The following is a 23,689-nucleotide window of genomic DNA, read 5'->3' as shown; positions in this document are numbered from 1 at the left end:
ACGCACCTCTTAGTGGTGAGGTGAAGGCTGTGGTGGGAGGGTGGTGAAGGCTGTGGTGGGAGGGTGGTGAAGGCTGTGGTGGGAGGGAGACCTGGACTGGCACAGTGAGAGAGGCCTGTCTATGTAATTAATATAAATGTGCTCCAGGTCTCCTTTCTCCCTCCTCACCCTGTCGGTCCCCACAGCAGCAGACTAGGATGGGTTAGGGAAATGAGATGTGGGCGGTAGGCAATCACACATGTACACAACCCGAGAACCCCTCACAACACACTGTCTGTTACACACCGCTGCCATCCTTACCTCATACTTTGTCTAGAGATTGTTTTCAGGGGAGCACACAATCCACACAACCCTCTTAACGCTCTCTGACGTACTGCAGTGATGGTATTTATTTCCCCTGCCTTGTGTATTCTCACCTGTTTGTCCTTCTGTCCATTGGTGCTGACTGTCACCAGCTGAATCACCATGATGAATGAACCGGCTCAAGATTTTGAAGTGAAGGAGTACAAGGATTACCACACACCCCACCCCCCACTATCTCTGAGTTGTTACTGTCATTTTTCTGCTTCTCTGCTCCCAATGATTGTCATGAAAAGACAAATCAATCCCCAGTTTTATTCTGGTTAAGTGTCATCTGGGTGTATTTAGAAAAGCTGTGAAGTTGTTAGTGATGATGCCAGTATTGTCATGTTTTCTTAGTGGTTCCCTCGTGATCGCTGTTGGCAGCACACATGTTGGGAGACAGTAGCCTATACAGAGACATGAGAAAACACACAGCTTAAGAAAACATACGGGGGCACACATTTATTGCACCCATGCAACGCACACACTCCGCCACACAGCAGTTTGCGCACTTAAGCTGCATATCTGTTACACCCATGAACACACTAGTTTACACAGACTATAATTAATTGTTAGGAAGTCTCAGCTAATTAAAATTGCAAATCAGTGCTGCCTTGTTCGCCATCTTTTGATTAATATTGTATTGTTTTACTGAGTGAAAATGCCACCAGTGTTTTTCATCAGATGCAAATTGAACAAAATAAGAAACCGAACGATCAGATCCAACAAAGTTCTCTAAACATTTATTAAGTCCTGCCTGCGTCCGTGGAGGACTGTGTGTCGTCTCACCTGTCTCCACTCTGCCAGGTAGAGGAGGTGGACCCCCCACCCATTGTCCTTTCCTTCCCTCTCTCTCACTCTCTCACACACAGATTCTGGGAAGTTATCTAGGTCCTGAACTTCCCTTTCAATCAGCCACTAATTAAGAAGCAAAGCGAAGGGATTGTCTGGCTGCGAGACACGGGGACTTGCAGGTTGACTGAGAAGAGAGAGAACGAGAGAAGAGAGGAGACTTTGCCCTGAGACCCTGTGATAGCTGCAATTTGACATGTGCAGGATGAGTGAGAAAATAGAGAAAGGAGCAGGGGGGAGAGGGAGGAAAGGAGCAAGGGGGAGGAAAGGAGCAAGGGGGAGGAAAGGAGCAAGGGGGAGGAAAGGAGCAAGGGGGAGGAAAGGAGCAAGGGGGAGGAAAGGAGCAAGGGGGAGGAAAGGAGCAAGGGGGAGGAAAGGAGCAAGGGGGAGGAAAGGAGCAAGGGGGAGGAAAGGAGCAAGGGGGAGGAAAGGAGCAAGGGGGAGGAAAGGAGCAAGGGGGAGGAAAGGAGCAAGGGGGAGGACAGGAGCAAGGGGGAGGAAAGGAGCAAGGGGGAGGAAAGGAGCAAGGGGGAGGAAAGGAGCAAGGGGGAGGAAAGGAGCAAGGGGGAGGAAAGGAGCAAGGGGGAGGAAAGGAGCAAGGGGGAGGAAAGGAGCAAGGGGGAGAGGGAGGAAAGGAGCAAGGGGGAGAGGGAGGAAAGGAGCAAGGGGGAGAGGGAGGAAAGGAGCAGGGGGAGGAAAGGAGCAGGGGGGGAGAGGGAGGAAAGGAGCAGGGGGGGAGAGGGAGGAAAGGAGCAGGGGGAGGAAAGGAGGAAAGGAGCAGGGGGAGGAAAGAGGGAGGAATGGAGCAGGGGAGGAAAGAGGGAGGAATGGAGCAGGGGAGGAAAGAGGGAGGAATGGAGCAGGGGAGGAAAGAGGGAGGAATGGAGCAGGGGAGGAAAGAGGGAGGAATGGAGCAGGGGAGGAAAGAGGGAGGAAAGGAGCAGGGGAGGAAAGAGGGAGGAAAGGAAAACAAAATATGATAATTTGTTGATTTTATTTAACCAGGCAAGTCAATTAAGAACACATTCTTGTTCTATTCCCAGGGGTCATCTGTGGTTCTGTAAAGGTGAAATTGAAGAGAAGTCATTGGTTAAAGTCACAGTTCTCTCTCATAGATTGTAGATCTATGGTTCAACTGAAGTCAATGCTGGTTTTCTATTGTGGCTGTATTCACACATGTATCTTGAAAAACAGAGTCAATAACTTGTGCACACACAGATTGATAGAAGTTTGCACATTTTGGAATAGGCTATGACATTTCCAAGTCAATGTGCTCTTTGAAAGTTCTATGTGACCTTGTGTAGGCTACTTGAGTGAGTGGAGATTGGCTGGCAGGTGTGGGATGATAGTCTTAAGCCTTGCTCTTCACTCTGTCACAGATCGGTTGGCACTACGCTCAAAGCAAAAGGCAGAACCACGGCAGATAAACGAGGGCTTTTCTCACTGAAGGCGAGCGAGCAGCGTTCACAGCCTCTCTGCTTTGAATGCAGAGGCCCTTTGAAAACAAATGAATTCAGAGCTGTTTTGTCCTACTTACTGAGCAATACCGCTCAATTACAATTAGCCTTTTAGCACACACGCACTGACTATAACACCTATGATGATGTGACTCTCGTTGGTTGTAGGGTGTTGCTGTGGGTTCCCTGGACATTCCCCAGACGTTATCCTTGGCTGGACCCTGGTGCTGTTGGGCTCAGCCACCCCTCCACACTGCCCCCCTCCTGGCTGGTGCTCAGGCTCCACTCAGGCCCCCCCTGCCTCAACGCTGGCGATGTCAAGAGTCCCGAGTCCCCCTCCCCCCGCGGACATGTCCAGCGGCCCTGTGGCTGAGAGCTGGTGTTACACTCAGGTAAGCGTGGGGATTGGTGTGTGTGTGTGTGTGTGTGTGTGTGTGTGTGTGTGTGTGTGTGTACATGTATCTGTTTTTCTATGTAGACTACTTACACCTGTCTGTGAGTCAGTCAGTCAGTCAGGACTGCCAGTGCTGGTGTTTTTGATAACAGCCTGTTTAAAGAAGAGGGATGCATTTATTTTTTCTTTCTATTGATGTGTTTTTCATCTCTATGTCCTTGCAAAATCATTTTTTGTTGCAGCTTTTTAATATGCTTTCTTCTCCCCCTGTTTGTTGTCAGTGTTTATTGAGATAAAAGGCAGGTTTGATGTGTGGTTTTGAAGTCCAGGCTGACCAACCAGCCACTTAGCTACCTGTATGGAATAGATAAATAAATGAAAGTCATCATGTCTGATTCCTGCCGTGTGTGTGTGTGTGTGTCCCTACCTCTGTTAGATCAAAGTGGTGAAGTTCTCTTACATGTGGACCATCAACAACTTCAGCTTCTGTCGCGAGGAGATGGGCGAGGTCATCAAGAGCTCCACCTTCTCTTCAGGAGCCAATGACAAGCTTAAATGGTGAGTGGAGGCGGGGCCAAGAAGTGGGTGCTATGGATAAGACTTAAGGGACTACAGGACCAATAACTTGTCCATGATTGATCTGATTTAGACTCCTACGTCTGTTGGACAGTTACTGAGCATAGTTAACTGACCTTGTCTCTGTATGACTGAGTATGATGATCACTGATGCTGATCCCTCCCTCTGTGTGTCCAGGTGTTTGCGTGTAAACCCTAAAGGCCTGGACGAGGAGAGTAAAGACTACCTGTCCCTCTACCTGCTCCTGGTCAGCTGTCCCAAGAGCGAGGTGCGTGCCAAGTTCAAGTTCTCCATCCTCAATGCCAAGGGAGAGGAGACTAAGGCTATGGGTAAGTCACACTTGATTTGGATCCCCATTTAGCTAATGCCATGACGACAGCTAGTCTTCCTGGGGTCCGACACATGACGAAAATGGCATTACAGACAAAAATACTTTAAAATGTAAATGCATTTAAATAACATTAACAAGTAGACATTACGGACATTTAAAATACCTGAAAGGTAACAGTCAATTCAGGTGTCAGTATCTGTCCAGTCATATGGTCAATCTTAGTAGATGTAATTTAATATTTTCTTGAATGTGAATAATTTATTTGCTTGTGAAATATCTATCCCCATCAACCCACCATCTCTATAGGGTCAGTGGTGCGCTGCCATTGTAATCCCATAGTGTACCTGGCTTGATATTATGTAGGTGTGTGAGAGGTAATGTGAAAACAGAACTACTTATAACAATCCACTCTTGAACCGCTCAGCTCAAACCTGTAGTTGGCTGTAGAACATGTAAGACATGTTGACTAATAGGAACAAGGTTAGGAAGTTTCAGAGATGTATTACCTGTGTCTCTGAGGTTTACTAAGTGAGTGTGTGCATAGGAGGGGGTGAGGGAGCCAAAGTGTCTAATTCAGTGTGCGGGCCGAGGTGTTGATAGCCATATGGGTGTGTAAAATCACTGCAGGGTGGATTCGTTCCACCCCATATTTAATGCAAAGTAGCATGGAGCAATTTTTGTCTTCTGCCTCTTTTCTGGCTGATGAATTGGAAAGGATACGTGTTTCTTCCAATGCCACCTCTTTTTAATTAGGTTATGTTATGGGGAGGAAAAGCAAACTTGTGTGGAATTGATTTAGAGTGGGCCAGATGTGACCGCTTCCTGGTTATCAGGCTCTCTACCTGGTTGGTTGTCTCTCCTCCGGCACCCCGTCGAGCACAGGAAGTATGGGAGGAGGTGAGGAGAGGGGCAGAGGAGGAATGTTTGTATCAGAGGTGTATGCAGCAAGACTGTTTACAACCCCCCGCAGTGCAGGTCGTGTAGAAAGGGAAATGGTTTTCCTGCTGAGAAACGTCTACCGCGTGAACGCAACCCCTACCTCTTTCACAGACTTTCACTCTCTCCGTTCTACACTCAACAACAACAACACCTTCACAAACACTACTGTTATGAAACAGGCCCTGGGCCGCGTACTGTAATTGTGCATCAAGCTCACTTGAGAGGCTCTTAAGGTACAGTTAATGCATAGTTGGCTGTGCCCATTTCGCTGCACCACTCTAAGGGGGACAGCAGTAGCCTGCAGAGTGGGTGGTAAACACCACCTAGAGCCGTTTCACTCCTTCAGCTCACCTGAATCTGCCTCTCCACATGACTACTGAAAGAGATTAAAGATGGAGAATGTTGAGAGAAGTGGAGAAAATGTCTTATCTTCTGTTCTCCTCTTTGTGTCTCTGGGGGGTTTGCTGTAAATTGTGTTCTTTGGTGGTAGACCCCCCCCCCCCCCCCCCAGATGCACCCATCTTCCCCTCAGCTCTCAGCTCGCCTTGTCACTGGAGAAAATTACCCGCAGCCACCGTATTCGTGACAAGGGACTTCAGCGAGCACTCCGTCTGAGAGTATGGCAGTAAAGATAGCTCTATCTGTTCTGGATCATTTAGAATCCAATTAAATCCATGCCTCCTGAAGAGAACCCAGGCCAAATAAAAACAAAGTGCCTTAATTAAGAAGGCTGTGGCTCAGAGTGTGAGGACTGTTTATGTGGCATGTCACTGCTGGGGCTCTCCACACAGTCTCACAGGGCCACACACCACTGAAATGGATAGTAAGACCAAGTACAGATTGGTGTGATACATAGCTAAATAAACAGATATATAGGTGGTTAGAAATATGGTTGAAGATTATTGTGAGTAATGTAAAGATGCTGCATATATCATTTGCTGCCTTAAACATGAACTGTTTCAAGTGGATCTAACCTTTAACCTCATGCTGTTCAGCCACCCCCACCTGAATAGAGAGCCTCAATCAGTAATGTATGTTGGTCTCCTCTGTTGGTCTCCGATGGTGTTACTGCCTGCTAATGGAGATAGATTTGGGCTCTCCTGGCAGCCCCCCCACCTCTCTTCTCCGCCACATAATTTCTCTCCCTGGCTTAGCTGGCCCTCCTGTGGGATTGTGGATGAACGGTTTGTAACTTGTCTCTTGCCCCCCCCCCCCCCCCCCCCCCCTCCCTTCTCCTGTGCCAGATAAAGCAGCCTGCTGGCAGACACACTGCTGTACTGACAGAGAGAGAGAGAGGAAGTCTCCTGCTATATGGCAGTGGTGGCTAGGGTTTATTTAAATGACCCAGAGCTGAGTTTTCCTCTCAGACTGGGCTTTGTAGTGCTTTTTAGGTGCTTAGTGCTAAGGAGAGGTTATGTCTCCAGTCTGTTTGGTCACAGGTTCAAGTTCAGGTTAATTTGCTGTGTGTACACAGGTCTTCATACACTGTATATTTTAAAAGAACAATCTCATTTGCCAGTACAGTGTTTGTGGTGTTGTGGTTCGTGTCTTTAGTTCCACATGGTCTCCTGGCTGATTGAAACCTCTCTCTGAATGCTTGTCTGTGGTTGTCAGAGCTGGTTGCCTGCGGTAACTGATGGGGGCGGTCAGGCATTCAGTGTGGTTGTGTTGTGGGAAGAGTCATTGGACAGTCTTTACATAATCACATATCGACACGGCTAGAAGGAACGTCGTTACACATGTTTGTGCTGACACTAGCTTATAGAGCTCATTATTCAATAGAGATGAGATTTTCTTCGGAAATGGCATGTGAGTGTGTGTGTGTGTGTGAGCGAGCAAGCTTGTGTACCTGCCTTCCAGGTTATATGTCAGCCTATGTAGGTGTGTGGGGGTTGATGCAAATGCAGGTACTCCATTACACATACTGAAGCGTTGTCTATCATACTGTTAGACATGGGACTGTATGTGTTGTGTACTGTATTTAATTAATGGGATTTAGACTAAAGGGCAGCAATTGAAGTGGATGGATGAAGTAGGATGGGGTTGAGGCAGTAGTGGTTGGGAAGATGGGGTTGGAGTGTGTGTCTGTGTATGAAGGTCTAGGTGTGTGAATGTTTGATTGTGTTTATTTAATGAGGAAAAGCTCCAGGCTCCTTTGGGATTCTCTAAACCTCATTCCAGAGAAGAGATGATCACGGAGGGATGGAGGGATTAGAGTTGTGTTTTGAACTGATGTACATACTGTACATTACACTTTCTCTGTCATGCCCGCACACACACACACACTCTCAGTGTGACCCACACTATTGAGTAGTGCTCCTCTGTTTGCCCGGAGTGTGTGATGTTTGCCAGCCAGTCTTCTGGGTGACCTTCTCACTGTGTGTCTCAACCAGGCCCCTGAGCCAAAGCCTGCATATGTATGTTATGCTCTGTAAAACACCCTGGCTCTCCTCCTGCTCGCTCTGACTCTATCTTTCCCTTCTCCTCTCTGAAACTCTGTCCTGTCTCTCTCGACTTATTTTTTTCCATTATCTATGTCTCACTCCATCTATCTACATATCTCACCTCACATGCCACCTCTCTGCCTGCACTGTTTGAGTGACAGGCTTCCATCGCTGGTCTTCTCACTACTCCTCCTCCTCCTCCTATTTGTTATTCCTGGTGTGTTCATCCCCTCCTGACTCGGTGGCCCAGCCTGCTGTGACCCGACCGTGACCACATGCGGTCTGACCTGAGGTTGATCCCATGCCAGTGTGAGGTTCTGGTTCTGCTCAGGAGACCCAGTGGAGGCAGCAGGGTCAGCTGAGCTCAGCTTAATACACACACACGCATACACTCACTCACACACACGCACGCACACGTGCACACAAACATACACTTTAGTGTGGAGAGTGAGCAGGGACTGAGCAGTAGAGGAGAAATCTCACCTCTTTCCCACTTCTTGCCGTTGGACTCCTCTCACCCGTTCTCCTCCGTTCTCTGTGCTCCTGTTCTGTCCCTTCCTCCCACTGTCCTCACACATCACTTAGGCTGAGACCACCCAGCTCAGTAGGAAGTTATCACAGGCTGCTGATCTTCTTCCATATACCCTGATAAAACGCAGAACAATCCCACCACCACACAGGGAGAGGAGCTGCTGGCCAGGGGACCATGCCTGAGTCTCTCTCACATATTGGAAAGGATGGAGAAGAAAGGAAATAGAGAAAAGGCAGACTGAAAGATTTGAGACAAACATGCAGACGAGGATAAGACAAAGATGCAGTGCTTTTGGTCTGTGTGTTTGTGTATCCAACCATACACTACTTGGCATGTCAAGTCCATAAAAGTTTGACGTGGCTTTCAACAACACAGGTTTAAGATGAGAGTGAGAGACTGACGCAAAGCCTTTAAATGAAAGTCTTCTGACATCAGTTCCTATTATGCAGAGAGGAAAAGAGGAGAGTGACGATGAATAAAGTAGGGAAAAAAGAGGAGAGAAAAGAGCCTTTGGAGTGTTTGTATTTCTGTCAGTCTGAGGGGGTGGCTGTCAGGGCCTGTTTGTAGCCCGTCTCCAGAGGAGAGATTAGAGGGAGAGGACCCCCTGATTGAGCACTGGGGTGGAGAACTGGATATGCGCTCAACTCCACCACTGCCTGCATGCATCCCAAATGACAATATATTCCATATAGCCCATAGGGCTCTGGTCAATGTAGTGCACTATAAAGGGAATAGGGTGCCATTTGGAATGTAGCCCCTGCCTGCCTGGTTGACTTCTGTGCCCACCACTGAATCATACCGCTGCTGCTGCTTTCAGCAGAGCTGTTACCCCATCTGAATGTCTCCCACTTGGATAAGGCAGGGGATCTCTTAACTCTTAAGTCTTGGACACCAGTAGCGTTTGCTGGCCGATGGTACTCAGCACCCCTGCACAGAGTTCTGGCTGTAATTTGCTAAATGATTCTTCATGTAGAATTGGGTGATAACGTCTGCAGCCAGACGTCCATCAGAGGGTGGTTCCTAAAACACACCACGCCGAAAGAGCAGCAGACGAACGGCAGATGGGCCGTCGGCCTGGTGTGTGTGGTTCTTTAGACCCCAGGGATCCTCATCCTATATGGTAGAAGGGGCCTGCCTTACAGGAGCGTCTTAGATGGGATCTTGTCATTCTATACATGACCTGGGATCTTTTATGTGAAGTTTCATTGGAGATATTTTTTGAGGTTCTTGGAGGAGTAAAATGTCTGGGCAGGGAATTCATTGTGATCTGACTTGGCAGACTCTTTGATCCAAAGCCATTTACAGTAAAGTGAGTGCATTTATATTTGTAGTATGTGATCCCTGAGGGACGTGAACCCATGACCTTGGCGTTGTTAGCATCAGTCTTACCAACTGGGCCAGAACCACTATGGTACAGCAGCGTCTCTGACTCTAGTTATTGTGTTATGTACGTTGAGTACTACTTTTGTAGTACACTATATAGGGAAAAGGGTGCCATTCTGGATGCTGCCAGTGTATATACGTATTCCTGGTGAAGGACCGCATGAAGGCATTTCTCTTGTGTGTTTGTAGTGCACAGAACCCTCCCTGCCTCTTCTCAGGCAGACATACTTGGCAGTCCATAAGCACTTTATAATGGGATGCTTTGATCCCTGCTTAGCCCACCTGCTTATCGTGTGTGTGTGTGTGTGTGTGTGTGTGCCAGAGATGAGGGAGTGTATGGAAAATGTCTCTGTGGAGTGTGGCATCGTTTTCTTATGAGGTGTTAAAAGTACCCTGCAGGTGATACTTCCTTCATTCAACCTCCTGTCTGGCTGTGCTCACTCTCACTTCCTCCTTTCTCATGGTCATGACAGACACACGTGCACTAACTGTCTGTGTTGTTCCCTTTTACAGAGAGCCAGAGGGCATACCGGTTTGTCCAGGGGAAGGACTGGGGCTTTAAGAAATTCATCAGGAGAGACTTCCTGCTGGATGAGGCCAATGGGCTGCTGCCTGACGACAAGCTCACTCTCTTCTGTGAGGTAGGACACAAGTTCACACATAGAGATACAGGTAACAGCCAAAATAAAGGAATTAAAGTAAATGAGGGATTCAAAGCAGGTGCTTCCACACAGATGTGGTTTCTGAGTTAATTAAGCAATTAACATCCCATCATGCTTAGGGTCATGTATAAAAAAGCCCAGTTGTCCATTATTTAGTTTACCCTGGCTAGTATAATAGATGTCAGTGACTTTGAAAGAGGGTCTCAAAGGAGCATAGGGGGTTAAAGGGTGTGTGTCAGTCACCAGATCTCAACCCAATTGAACACTTTATAGGAGATTCTGGAGTGGTGCCATGATGGCATTTCTCGTGGAAGAATGGTGTTGCGTCCCTCCAATCGAGTTCCAGACACTTGTAGAATCTATGCTAAGGCACGTTTGAGCTGTTCTGGTTCGCCGGGCCCAATGCCCTATAATGTTGGCAGTTATATGTATCTCTATAGATGGGTTGGTTGTTTAGCATCGACTTGTGCGCAACTATTGGGCAAAACAGACGGGGTTATTAATAACATGTTAACAATATTTTGTCCCCAATGTTTATTGAAAACCTAAATAAAGTTGCACAATGAGAACTTGTCTCTCAAATACATTGTTGCGGTTGTTGGTTAACTAGCTAGATAGCACATGTTTTGCTATGTTAGCATAGATGTGAAATCAGTCAAAACACTTCAAAACAAGGCATGGTATCAAGAACAAGATCAAATGAGCTGAAACGAGACACTTACGATTCACCACATCGTAGTTTCTTGTCGTTGTTGCTAGCAATCTGGCCATCCAAAACCATAACACACGGCCTTATGCCGCTTTGAAGTGGCACACAGCTAGCGCGTTTAGAGGACGCACACAGCTGGCGCGTTTAGAGGACGCACACAGCTGGCGCGTTTAGAGGACGCACACAGCTGGCGCGTTTAGAGGACGCACACAGCTGGCGCGTTTAGAGGACGCACACAGCTGGCGCGTTTAGAGGACGCACACAGCTGGCGCGTTTAGAGGACGCACACAGCTGGCGCGTTTAGAGGACGCACACAGCTGGCGCGTTTAGAGGACGCACACAGCTGGCGCGTGTAGAGGACGCACACAGCTGGCGCGTGTAGAGGACGCACACAGCTGGCGCGTGTAGAGGACGCACACAGCTGGCGCGTGTAGAGGACGCACACAGCTGGCGCGTGTAGAGGACGCACACAGCTGGCGCGTGTAGAGGACGCACACAGCTGGCGCGTGTAGAGGACGCACACAGCTGGCGCGTGTAGAGGACGCACACAGCTACACTGGGACTAGGGCCAGGAGTCTGTCCTAACCATGTGACCTGACCAGGAAAACCACATGGGTCATCACTAGTTGTCATAAACCCTGTCTATTTCTGCAATTTCTCTTTGCTAACCCTAACCACACTGCTAACCTTATGCCTAACTTTAAATTAAGACCAAAAAGGTCTGTGCGGACTCTTATTCCGTCAGTTTGTCAGTAGGGCTCAGGTCAGATGCTGTAGTGTTGGGCTTGATCCCCTGTTGTTACTAGGCTGTAAAAGAGGGGGCAGCAGAGGTCAACTATCTCCATCTCTTGCTGTCTCTCTCTCTGTGTCGCCCCCCCCCCCCCCTGTTGGATCAGGGGAATAGAGTAGAGGTCAACCATCTCTCCATCTCTTGCTGTGTCTCTCTCTCTGTGTCGCCCCGCCCCCCCTGTTGGATCAGGGGAACAGAGTAGAGGTCAACCATCTCTCCATCTCTTGCTGTGTCTCTCTCTCTGTGTCGCCCCGCCCCCCCTGTTGGATCAGGGGAACAGAGTAGAGGTCAACCATCTCTCCATCTCTTGCTGTGTCTCTCTCTCTGTGTCGCCCCGCCCCCCCTGTTGGATCAGGGGAACAGAGTAGAGGTCAACCATCTCTCCATCTCTTGCTGTGTCTCTCTCTCTGTGTCGCCCCGCCCCCCCTGTTGGATCAGGGGAACAGAGTAGAGGTCAACCATCTCTCCATCTCTTGCTGTCTCTCTGTGTCGCCCCCCTGTTGGATCAGGGGAACAGAGTAGAGGTCAACCATATCTCCATCTCTTGCTCTCTCTCTCTGTGTCGACCCCCCTGTTGGATCGGGGAACAGAGTAGAGGTCAACCATCTCTCCATCTCTTGCTGTGTCTCTCTCTCTGTGTCGCCCCGCCCCCCCTGTTGGATCAGGGGAACAGAGTAGAGGTCAACCATCTCTCCATCTCTTGCTGTGTCTCTCTCTCTGTGTCGCCCCGCCCCCCCTGTTGGATCAGGGGAACAGAGTAGAGGTCAACCATCTCTCCATCTCTTGCTGTGTCTCTCTCTCTGTGTCGCCCCGCCCCCCCTGTTGGATCAGGGGAACAGAGTAGAGGTCAACCATCTCTCCATCTCTTGCTGTGTCTCTCTCTCTGTGTCGCCCCGCCCCCCCTGTTGGATCAGGGGAACAGAGTAGAGGTCAACCATCTCTCCATCTCTTGCTGTCTCTCTGTGTCGCCCCCCTGTTGGATCAGGGGAACAGAGTAGAGGTCAACCATATCTCCATCTCTTGCTCTCTCTCTCTGTGTCGACCCCCTTGTTGGATCAGGGGAACAGAGTAGAGGTCAACCATCTCTCCATCTCTTGCTGTGTCTCTCTCTCTCTGTGTCGCCCCGCCACCCCTGTTGGATCAGGGGAACAGAGTAGAGGTCAACCATCTCTCCATCTCTTGCTGTGTCTCTCTGTGTCGACCCCCCCTGTTGGATCAGGGGAACAGAGTAGAGGTCAACCATCTCTCCATCTCTTGCTGTGTCTCTCTGTGTCGACCCCCCTGTTGGATCAGGGGAACAGAGTAGAGGTCAACCATATCTCCATCTCTTGCTCTCTCTCTCTGTGTCGACCCCCCTGTTGGATCAGGGGAACAGAGTAGAGGTTAACTGTCTGGAGATGTTAATGTTCTCGTTGTCATGCCTGCGCCCATAAATGTTTAAAAAGCGTGGTGGTGGCTGTTTAAAGCAAACCTAATTAACCCTGTGGGTATGGTGCTGGAAACCATGTCTTGAAGTTTCCCCCTGTTTGTTATGAGAGAGAGGAGCGATGTGCAAGTCTGTTTAAAGTGCTTCCATACTGGGCCTATTGACAGAGGAGTAGGAGGGGCATAGCAGCTACTACAGAGCTGTGGGGCGTGAGGTGACTGCGTGTAATCTGTGTGTGTGTGTGTGTGTGTGACTGCGTGTGTGACTGCGTGTACTGTGTGTGTATGCACATGTGCCTGTGTATGTGAGAGAGGCTTGGCATAGAGAATACTTCCAACACATCCCTCCCCAGTGGTGTTAGGCTGCTGGTTGGTTATAGTCCTGGGTGGCTGCCCCTCTCTTGTGTAAATCTCTGGTAATTACACCAGCTCCATTAATGAGGAAACCCATGTGGATTTGGCTGGGCGGTACACTGTATATTACTATATACCAGCATTGATGTACGGACCGGTTTAGGTTTTTACTTTAACTTCTATAACGGTATTTGAATGTTTGGTTTGTAATATGCCATGTGGAACATCCATTTCCTCACAGACCTAGCCCTGCCCCGTCTCACTCAAGGAGCTCATTTGTTGTTGCTTGTCCACACAACACTTGTGTTCAGTCTGCATGATCAATGCAGCACATGCAACGATGTTGATGACAACAATGTTTCCACTTAGCTTCTTCATTTAAATCCACAAGCGTTCTATAAATACACTAAGAGTTTGAGTTTCTTACAACCAGACCTCAACCTCAACGAACACCTTTGGGATGAATTGGAACACCGACTGCGAGCCAGGCCTAATCGCCCAACATCACTGCCCGATCTCACTAATGCTCTTGTGGCTGAACGGAAGCAAATCCCCGCAGGAATGTTCCAACATCTAGTGGAAAGTGTTCCCAGAAGAGTGGAGGCTGTTATAGCGGCAAAGGGGGGATTAACTCCATATTAATGGCCATGTATTTTGGCCATATCACCCAGCCCTAGTGTGGGTTACTGTAGTGAGTTAGTGACCCTGGAATAAATGATGAGGGTGCTACCACAAGGTCTTCCCGTGGGCAGGTAAGAGTGTAAAGTACTTCAATATTCCTGGTTCTTGTTCCCCCTGGGATGCAGTCTTTACTACCATCTGCAGTCTTTACTACTGGTCTCCTCGTTCTCTCCTATCGTTCTCTCATTCTCCTTCCTTCTTTTTTTTCTTTCATTTTTCTCTCGTTCTCTCTCTCGTTCTCTCTCTCGTTCTCTCTCTCGTTCTCTCTCTCGTTCTCTCTCTCGTTCTCTCTCTCGTTCTCTCTCTCGTTCTCTCTCTCGTTCTCTCTCTCGTTCTCTCTCTCGTTCTCTCTCTCGTTCTCTCGCGCGTTCTCTCGCGCGTTCTCTCGCGCGTTCTCTCGCGCGTTCTCTCTCTCTCTCGCGTTCTCTCGCGCGTTCTCTCTCTCGCGTTCTCTCTCGCGTTCTCTCTCTCTCGCGTTCTCTCTCGCGTTCTCTCTCTCTCTCGCGTTCTCTCTCGCGTTCTCTCTCTCTCTCGCGTTCTCTCTCTCTCTCGCGTTCTCTCTCTCTCTCGCGTTCTCTCTCTCTCTCTCTCTCGCGTTCTTTCTCTCTCTCTCTCTCGCGTTCTTTCTCTCTCTCTCTCTCGCGTTCTTTCTCTCTCGCGTTCTTTCTCTCTCTCTCTCGCGTTCTTTCTCTCTCTCTCTCGCGTTCTTTCTCTCTCTCGCGTTCTCTCTCTCTCGTGCGTTCTCTCTCTCTCGCGCGTTCTCTCTCTCTCGCGCGTTCTCTCTCTCTCGCGCGTTCTCTCTCTCTCGCGCGTTCTCTCTCTCTCGCGTTCTATCTCTCTCTCGCGTTCTCTCTCTCTCTCTCGCGTTCTCTCTCTCTCTCTCGCGTTCTATCTCTCTCTCGCGTTCTCTCTCTCTCTCTCGCGTTCTATCTCTCTCTCGCGTTCTCTCTCTCTCTCGCGTTCTCTCTCTCTCTCTCGCGTTCTCTCTCTCTCGCGTTCTCTCTCTCTCGCGTTCTATCTCTCTCTCGCGTTCTCTCTCTCTCGCGTTCTCTCTCTCTCGCGTTCTCTCTCTCTCTCGCGTTCTCTCTCTCTCTCTCTCTCGCGTTCTCTCTCTCTCTCGCGTTCTCTCTCTCTCGCGCGTTCTCTCTCTCTCGCGCGTTCTCTCTCTCTCGCGCGTTCTCTCTCTCGCGCGTTCTCTCTCTCTCGCGCGTTCTCTCTCTCTCTCGCGTTCTCTCTCTCGCGCGTTCTCTCTCTCTCTCGCGTTCTCTCTCTCTCTCGCGTTCTCTCTCTCTCTCGCGTTCTTTCTCTCTCTCTCTCTCGCGTTCTTTCTCTCTCTCTCTCTCGCGTTCTTTCTCTCTCTCTCTCGCGTTCTTTCTCTCTCTCTCTCGCGTTCTTTCTCTCTCTCTCGCGCGTTCTTTCTCTCTCTCTCTCGCGCGTTCTCTCTCTCTCGCGCGTTCTCTCTCTCTCGCGCGTTCTCTCTCTCTCGCGCGTTCTCTCTCTCTCGCGCGTTCTCTCTCTCTCGCGCGTTCTCTCTCTCTCTCGCCGTTCTCTCTCTCTCTCGCGTTCTCTCTCTCTCTCGCGCGTTCTTTCTCTCTCTCTCTCTCGCGCGTTCTTTCTCTCTCTCTCTCTCGCGCGTTCTCTCTCTCTCGCGCGTTCTCTCTCTCTCGCGCGCGTTCTCTCTCTCTCGCGCGCGTTCTCTCTCTCTCGCGCGTTCTCTCTCTCTCGCGCGTTCTCTCTCTCTCGCGCGTTCTCTCTCTCTCGCGCGTTCTCTCTCTCTCTCTCGCGCGTTCTCTCTCTCTCTCGCGCGTTCTCTCTCTCTCGCGCGTTCTCTCTCTCTCGCGCGTTCTCTCTCTCTCGCGCGTTCTCTCTCTCTCGCGCGTTCTCTCTCTCTCGCGCGTTCTCTCTCTCTCTCGCGTTCTCTCTCTCTCGCGCGTTCTCTCTCTCTCGCGCGTTCTCTCTCTCTCGCGCGTTCTCTCTCTCGCGCGCGCGTTCTCTCTCTCTCGCGCGTTCTCTCTCTCTCGCGCGTTCTCTCTCTCGCGCGCGTTCTCTCTCTCGCGCGCGTTCTCTCTCTCGCGCGCGTTCTCTCTCTCGCGCGTTCTCTCTCTCGCGCGCGTTCTCTCTCTCTCGCGCGTTCTCTCTCTCTCGCGCGTTCTCTCTCTCTCGCGCGCGTTCTCTCTCTCTCGCGCGTTCTCTCTCTCTCGCGCGTTCTCAATCTCTCGCGCGTTCTCTCTCTCTCGCGCGTTCTCTCTCTCTCGCGCGTTCTCTCTCTCTCGCGCGTTCTCTCTCTCTCTCGCGTTCTTTCTCTCTCTCTCTCTCGCGTTCTTTCTCTCTCTCTCTCTCGCGTTCTTTCTCTCTCTCTCTCTCGCGTTCTTTCTCTCTCTCTCTCGCGCGTTCTTTCTCTCTCTCTCTCGCGTTCTTTCTCTCTCTCTCGCGCGTTCTTTCTCTCTCTCTCGCGCGTTCTTTCTCTCTCTCTCGCGCGTTCTTTCTCTCTCTCTCTCGCGCGTTCTCTCTCTCTCGCGCGTTCTCTCTCTCTCGCGTTCTCTCTCTCTCGCGCGTTCTCTCTCTCTCTCGCGCGTTCTCTCTCTCTCTCGCGCGTTCTCTCTCTCTCTCTCGCGTTCTCTCTCTCTCGCGCGTTCTTTCTCTCTCTCTCTCGCGCGTTCTCTCTCTCTCGCGCGTTCTCTCTCTCTCGCGTTCTCTCTCTCTCTCGCGTTCTCTCTCTCTCGCGCGTTCTCTCTCTCTCGCGCGTTCTCTCTCTCTCGCGCGTTCTCTCTCTCTCGCGCGTTCTCTCTCTCTCGCGCGCGTTCTCTCTCTCTCGCGCGCGTTCTCTCTCTCTCGCGCGTTCTCTCTCTCTCGCGCGTTCTCTCTCTCTCGCGCGTTCTCTCTCTCTCGCGCGTTCTCTCTCTCGCGCGTTCTCTCTCTCTCGCGCGTTCTCTCTCTCTCGCGCGTTCTCTCTCTCTCGCGCGTTCTCTCTCTCGCGCGTTCTCTCAATCTCTCGCGCGTTCTCTCAATCTCTCGCGCGTTCTCTCAATCTCTCGCGCGTTCTCTCTCTCTCGCGCGTTCTCTCTCTCTCGCGCGTTCTCTCTCTCTCGCGCGTTCTCTCTCTCTCGCGCGTTCTCTCTCTCTCGCGCGTTCTCTCTCTCTCGCGCGTTCTCTCTCTCTCGCGCGTTCTCTCTCTCTCGCGCGTTCTCTCTCTCTCGCGCGTTCTCTCTCTCTCGCGCGTTCTCTCTCTCTCTCGCGCGTTCTCTCTCTCTCTCTCGCGCGTTCTCTCTCTCTCGCGCGTTCTCTCTCTCTCTCGCGCTCTCTCTCTCTCGCGCGTTCTCTCTCTCTCTCGCGCTCTCTCTCTCTCGCGCGTTCTCTCTCTCTCGCGCGTTCTCTCTCTCTCGCGCGTTCTCTCTCTCTCGCGCGTTCTCTCTCTCTCTCGCGCGTTCTCTCTCTCTCTCGCGCGTTCTCTCTCTCTCTCGCGCGTTCTCTCTCTCTCGCGCGTTCTCTCTCTCTCGCGCGTTCTCTCTCTCTCGCGCGTTCTCTCTCTCTCGCGCGTTCTCTCTCTCTCGCGCGTTCTCTCTCTCTCGCGCGTTCTCTCTCTCTCGCGCGTTCTCTCTCTCTCGCGCGTTCTCTCTCTCTCGCGCGTTCTCTCTCTCTCGCGCGTTCTCTCTCTCTCGCGCGTTCTCTCTCTCTCGCGCGTTCTCTCTCTCGCGCGTTCTCTCAATCTCTCGCGCGTTCTCTCAATCTCTCGCGCGTTCTCTCAATCTCTCGCGCGTTCTCTCTCTCTCGCGCGTTCTCTCTCTCTCGCGCGTTCTCTCTCTCTCGCGCGTTCTCTCTCTCTCGCGCGTTCTCTCTCTCTCGCGCGCGTTCTCTCTCTCTCGCGCGCGTTCTCTCTCTCGCGCGCGTTCTCTCTCTCGCGCGCGTTCTCTCTCTCGCGCGCGCGTTCTCTCTCTCTCGCGCGCGTTCTCTCTCTCTCGCGCGCGTTCTCTCTCTCTCTCTCTCGCGCGCGTTCTCTCTCTCTCTCTCTCGCGCGCGTTCTCTCTCTCTCTCTCTCGCGCGCGTTCTCTCTCTCTCTCTCTCGCGCGCGTTCTCTCTCTCTCTCGCGCGCGTTCTCTCTCTCTCTCTCTCTCGCGCGCGTTCTCTCTCTCTCTCGCGCGCGTTCTCTCTCTCTCTCTCTCGCGCGCGTTCTCTCTCTCTCTCGCGCGCGTTCTCTCTCTCTCTCTCTCGCGCGCGTTCTCTCTCTCTCTCGCGCGCGTTCTCTCTCTCTCTCGCGCGCGTTCTCTCTCTCTCTCGCGCGCGTTCTCTCTCTCTCTCGCGCGCGTTCTCTCTCTCTCTCTCTCTCTCGCGCGTTCTCTCTCTCTCTCTCGCGCGTTCTCTCTCTCTCTCGCGCGCGTTCTCTCTCTCTCTCGCGCGCGTTCTCTCTCTCTCTCGCGCGCGTTCTCTCTCTCTCTCGCGCGCGTTCTCTCTCTCTCTCGCGCGCGTTCTCTCTCTCTCTCGCGCGCGTTCTCTCTCTCTCTCGCGCGCGTTCTCTCTCTCTCTCGCGCGCGTTCTCTCTCTCTCTCGCGCGCGTTCTCTCTCTCTCTCGCGCGCGTTCTCTCTCTCTCTCGCGCGCGTTCTCTCTCTCTCTCGCGCGCGTTCTCTCTCTCTCTCGCGCGCGTTCTCTCTCTCTCTCGCGCGCGTTCTCTCTCTCTCTCGCGCGCGTTCTCTCTCTCTCTCGCGCGCGTTCTCTCTCTCTCTCGCGCGCGTTCTCTCTCTCTCGCGCGCGTTCTCTCTCTCTCGCGCGCGTTCTCTCTCTCTCTCTCGCGCGCGTTCTCTCTCTCTCTCTCTCTCGCGTTCTCTCTCTCCTTCTCTCTCTCGCGTTCTCTCTCTCCTTCTCTCTCTCTCTCGCGCGTTCTCTCTCTCTCGCGCGTTCTCTCTCTCTCTCTCGCGCGTTCTCTCTCTCTCTCTCTCGCGCGCGTTCTCTCTCTCTCTCTCTCGCGCGCGTTCTCTCTCTCTCTCTCTCGCGCGCGTTCTCTCTCTCTCTCTCTCGCGCGCGTTCTCTCTCTCTCTCTCTCTCTCGCGCGCGTTCTCTCTCTCTCGCGCGCGTTCTCTCTCTCTCTCTCGTTCTCTCTCTCGCGCGCGTTCTCTCTCTCTCGCGCGCGCGTTCTCTCTCTCTCGCGCGCGTTCTCTCTCTCTCTCGCGCGCGTTCTCTCTCTCTCTCGCGCGCGTTCTCTCTCTCTCTCGCGCGCGTTCTCTCTCTCTCTCGCGCGCGTTCTCTCTCTCTCTCGCGCGCGTTCTCTCTCTCTCTCTCTCGCGCGCGTTCTCTCTCTCTCTCTCTCGCGCGCGTTCTCTCTCTCTCTCTCTCGCGCGCGTTCTCTCTCTCTCTCTCTCGCGCGCGTTCTCTCTCTCTCTCGCGCGCGTTCTCTCTCTCGCGCGCGTTCTCTCTCTCTCTCTCGCGCGCGTTCTCTCTCTCTCGCGCGCGTTCTCTCTCTCTCGCGCGCGTTCTCTCTCTCTCGCGCGCGTTCTCTCTCTCTCGCGCGCGTTCTCTCTCTCTCGCGCGCGCGTTCTCTCTCTCTCGCGCGCGCGCGTTCTCTCTCTCGCGCGCGCGTTCTCTCTCTCTCGCGCGCGCGTTCTCTCTCTCTCGCGCGCGCGTTCTCTCTCTCTCTCGCGCGCGTTCTCTCTCTCTCTCGCGCGCGTTCTCTCTCTCTCTCGCGCGCGTTCTCTCTCTCTCTCGCGCGCGTTCTCTCTCTCTCTCGCGCGCGTTCTCTCTCTCTCTCGCGCGCGTTCTCTCTCTCTCTCTCTCGCGCGCGTTCTCTCTCTCTCTCTCTCGCGCGCGTTCTCTCTCTCTCTCGCGCGCGTTCTCTCTCTCTCTCTCGCGCGCGTTCTCTCTCTCTCTCTCGCGCGCGTTCTCTCTCTCTCTCTCTCTCGCGCGCGTTCTCTCTCTCTCTCTCGCGCGCGTTCTCTCTCTCTCTCTCGCGCGCGTTCTCTCTCTCTCTCTCGCGCGCGTTCTCTCTCTCTCTCTCTCGCGCGCGCGTTCTCTCTCTCTCTCTCGCGCGCGCGTTCTCTCTCTCTCTCTCGCGCGCGTTCTCTCTCTCTCGCGCGCGTTCTCTCTCTCTCTCTCGCGCGCGTTCTCTCTCTCTCGCGCGCGTTCTCTCTCTCTCTCTCGCGCGCGTTCTCTCTCTCTCTCTCGCGCGCGGTATCGCTCTCTCTCGCGCGCGGTATCGCTCTCTCTCGCGCGCGGTATCGCTCTCTCTCGCGCGCGGTATCGCTCTCTCTCGCGCGCGGTATCGCTCTCTCTCGCGCGCGGTATCGCTCTCTCTCGCGCGCGGTATCGCTCTCTCTCGCGCGCGGTATCGCTCTCTCTCGCGCGCGGTATCGCTCTCTCTCGCGCGCGGTATCGCTCTCTCTCGCGCGCGGTATCGCTCTCTCTCGCGCGCGGTATCGCTCTCTCTCGCGCGCGGTATCGCTCTCTCTCGCGCGCGGTATCGCTCTCTCTCGCGCGCGGTATCGCTCTCTCTCGCGCGCGGTATCGCTCTCTCTCGCGCGCGGTATCGCTCTCTCTCGCGCGCGGTATCGCTCTCGCGGTATCGCTCTCGCGTTCTCTCTCTCGCGTTCTCTCTCTCGCGTTCTCTCTCTCGCGTTCTCTCTCTCGCGTTCTCTCTCTCGCGTTCTCTCTCTCGCGTTCTCTCTCTCGCGTTCTCTCTCTCGCGTTCTCTCTCTCTCTCGTGGTATCGCTCTCTCTCGTGGTATCGCTCTCTCGCGCGCGCGTTATTTTTCTCTCGTTCATGGCCATAAGGTCCCGTCCTGCCTCTGAGAGTGTGGAATAGCCCCAGAGCCCAGCACACATCTCTTCCCTCTCTCCTGTTATTTGTTCTCCATCTCTTAACCTGTCCTGTGGCCCCCTTCCCTCTCCTGTCCTCTCTCACTCCCCTGGCCCCTCATCTTCTCCCCTCAGGCAGAGATGTAGAACAGGGTGTGTGGTGGAGAGGAGACATGTACCAGTGTGAATTGGTGCCAGCTGAAAGCCCTCTTTCTGTCTGCTCCTTAGGCAGTTATTTAAACACCACACCAGCGAACTAGCTGGGTGTCATGTAGGGGAGTGCCAGAACAAACCCGGCCATCCTTTCTAGCCATCTTTTTTCTCTTCCCTCACGTTATCTCTCGCTCTCTTATCTCGCTCTCGTTATCTTGCGCTTGTGATCTCGCTCTCTCGTTATCGCGATCTCGCGCCCGTGCTCTCGCGCCCGTGATCTCGCTCTCTCTATAATCTTCTTCCCTCTGTCTCTGCCAAAGCTCCAGACACCTGCAGGTATTTAATGAGAAGATGGTTCCCATTAAAGGTTCTGTGCTGGCTGTCACGAGGTGCTCTGAGAGGAGGAGTGAAGGAAAGGAGAGAGCACAGGAGGTTGGAGGGGGCGGAGGAGGAGAGAGAGTGAGAGAAAAGGACATGTGGATGACAGGAAAAAGGGGAGATGATGGGCAGAATTGGATGGATAGAAGTTTAGGAGAAATGTGCAGGCAGACAGATTAATGGGTTGGTATGTGGGGGAGAAGTGTCTACTTTCCTCACTTCTCTAATGAGACACCCTGGTAAATGGCTCATCTCTCTCTCTCTCTCTCCTCATCTCTGACAGGGCTCATACTAACCTCACTCACCAAGGTCACAGTTTAAATACACTATGGATCTAGTTTTAAAGCAGTGTACTGTATGGATCTCTAGCTCCGGTCCTGGAGAACTAACTGTATCCAGGATTTTGTTCCAAAACCAGCTGGGCTGAAGCGAAACCTGCACACCAGTAGTTCTCAAGGACCGTAGTTTTACCCCCCTTACATACGTTAGTTGGAGAACTTACTCATAAAACGTACTGTATCTCTGCCTAAGGGGTTTTGCTTACTGTTAAGTGTGGCTAGCTCTCTTCAGAAAGTTCAACAGAAGTGTCTTTCGGATACTCAGTCATCCTAAATTGGTCAGTCAGTGGTCCATCTTTAGGCAGACGGAGGTATTGTCAGAGAGCATCGGCTGGTGGGCATGATTGGCTTGTTTCAGGTAGCCTCCATCTTTTTCGCCCACTCTGTCACCTCAGGGAGTGAATGAACCACTGAAGGGTTTTCTCATTCTACCCCAGCATAACTCTTAACAGTGATGATACAAGAGTGCTTCTAGTCTCATCCTAACCACCCTACAGCCTCTTTGTATCCACAGAGCTTTCTTTCTATCTTTCTCTCCTCTTTTTATCTCCACCGTCTCCTCCCAGGGAGTGTGTGAATAAATGAGGTGGGTGCTGATGTTCAGCTGTTTCCTCCTCTTACTCCTGCTCTTTCTCTCTCGCTCTCTCTCGGGCCCTCCTTCTTTCTCCTGGCTGTCTGTGGGTAAGCACTTTGCCGGGTGACAGCGCCCATCCTTCACAGGGCCCTGCCATATGCCAAGCTGCTGTCAGAGGAGACTGCTGCAGATGCTCCAGCTGCTCTCTTCAACCCTATCTACCTCCCTACACACCATCCTCTCTCGCCTCACACACCTCCCCAAAACAGACGGGGAGATGTGTAGAGCTCAGTGAGACTGGGACACAAAGTGAGAGACTTGGTTAGGGAGGATAGACAGAGAAAGAATGGGAAGGATGGAGATGGGTGTAAGAGGGTGGAAATAGTTTGAGAGAAGATGTAACAGGGTTTGGAGTAGGCTTGGGCGGTATCCAGATTTTCATATTGTCATATCGCCCTTCTCATATACCAGGATTTACGGTATAACTGGCATAGCACACAAGGGGGGTACTAAAAACGCAAGAAAAGCCCATTGGGCCTGTATTACCAGAATGCTAACAAAATTAGCACAAACTACTATAATAGTGAAATCACATAGGTAAATGCTAACGGACAAACTAATTGCAAAGACTTGCAAACCCACCTCATAAAGTTATACAAGCATAGCTACTAGCTACCGGATATCATTTTCGATCTATATGGACATTGATTAGCGAAAGTGAACAAGATAAATTGTGCAAATGAACAAAGTTGTGATGCTTGCTTTTCTGAAGGAAGAGCAGCATGTGTACATGGACCAGATGGGAGGAGAATGGAGGGGGGGAAACACTAGTAGGAAGCACAGGGGAAAAAATAACTCATCCAGATATCTTTGACTTCTGTCAGAAAGCCATACTAAGATATCTGATGGAGAACATTGAGTAGTGAATTGCACATACGTGTAAGTACATCACCTCATGTGCGCTGCACAACAGAGACTCACTGATAGAATGCTATGGATTCACCACATGGCTTTCTCCCGGTGTGCTGTTTATAAACAAACACGTGACTGGCTCAAGTGTTCTGGGGAACTACGATAAGCTTCATCGTTTAAAATGTGACAGGTGAAATGAAGAAAGCAATCTGCTTTATCTCTTAACGTATTGCACAAGTGGACTGCAGGTAACAACTTAAAGTAGCTACAAATATGAACATTTATTGAAAAAGTTTGAATAAATATTTTTGAATATTGGAAGAACCATCCCGTGGCTTTTTCCAAATACACTGCTATACGATATACGATATACCGCCCAAGCCTAGTTTGGAGTAGGGGGAGAGCGAGGGTAAAATGGCATAGAATGGAGTTGGCAACAGAGAGAATAAGTGAGGGAAATAAAGCAAGATGACACTTGAGAGAAAGAAAGAGGGTTAGAGACCCAGTAACTGAGATGGACAGATGAATAGTGATAGATGGAGAGAAGGTGAGAGAGGAGAAAAGCGCCTTTGTTTCATGTTGATCCTCATCTGATCCTCATGGGGCGGCAGGCAGCCTAGTGGTTAGAGCGTTGGATCAGTAACCGAAAGGTTTCAAGATCGAATCCCCGAGCTGACAAGG

The 23,689-nt window shown here is 51.7% G+C and overlaps 1 protein-coding gene across 1 annotated transcript in view; it reads left to right on the top strand.

Annotated features, from left to right (window-relative positions):
• Positions 1-23,689, top strand: part of spop (speckle type BTB/POZ protein) — a 124,288-nt gene that overhangs the window by 72,273 nt on the left and 28,326 nt on the right. Inside the window, exons 3-6 of the mRNA XM_055898230.1 lie at positions 2,820-3,043; positions 3,482-3,603; positions 3,800-3,951; positions 9,765-9,892. Of these exons, the coding sequence (XP_055754205.1) occupies positions 2,966-3,043; positions 3,482-3,603; positions 3,800-3,951; positions 9,765-9,892 (480 nt within the window). The 5' untranslated portion in view covers positions 2,820-2,965. The remainder of the gene's footprint in view (positions 1-2,819; positions 3,044-3,481; positions 3,604-3,799; positions 3,952-9,764; positions 9,893-23,689) is intronic.

Source organism: Salvelinus fontinalis, chromosome 34 (genome assembly GCF_029448725.1).
Source record: "Salvelinus fontinalis isolate EN_2023a chromosome 34, ASM2944872v1, whole genome shotgun sequence".
Taxonomy (NCBI): Eukaryota; Metazoa; Chordata; class Actinopteri; order Salmoniformes; family Salmonidae; genus Salvelinus; species Salvelinus fontinalis.
The sequence above is the reverse complement of the archived record's forward strand: the minus strand, read 5'-3'. Positions and strand labels throughout refer to the sequence as shown.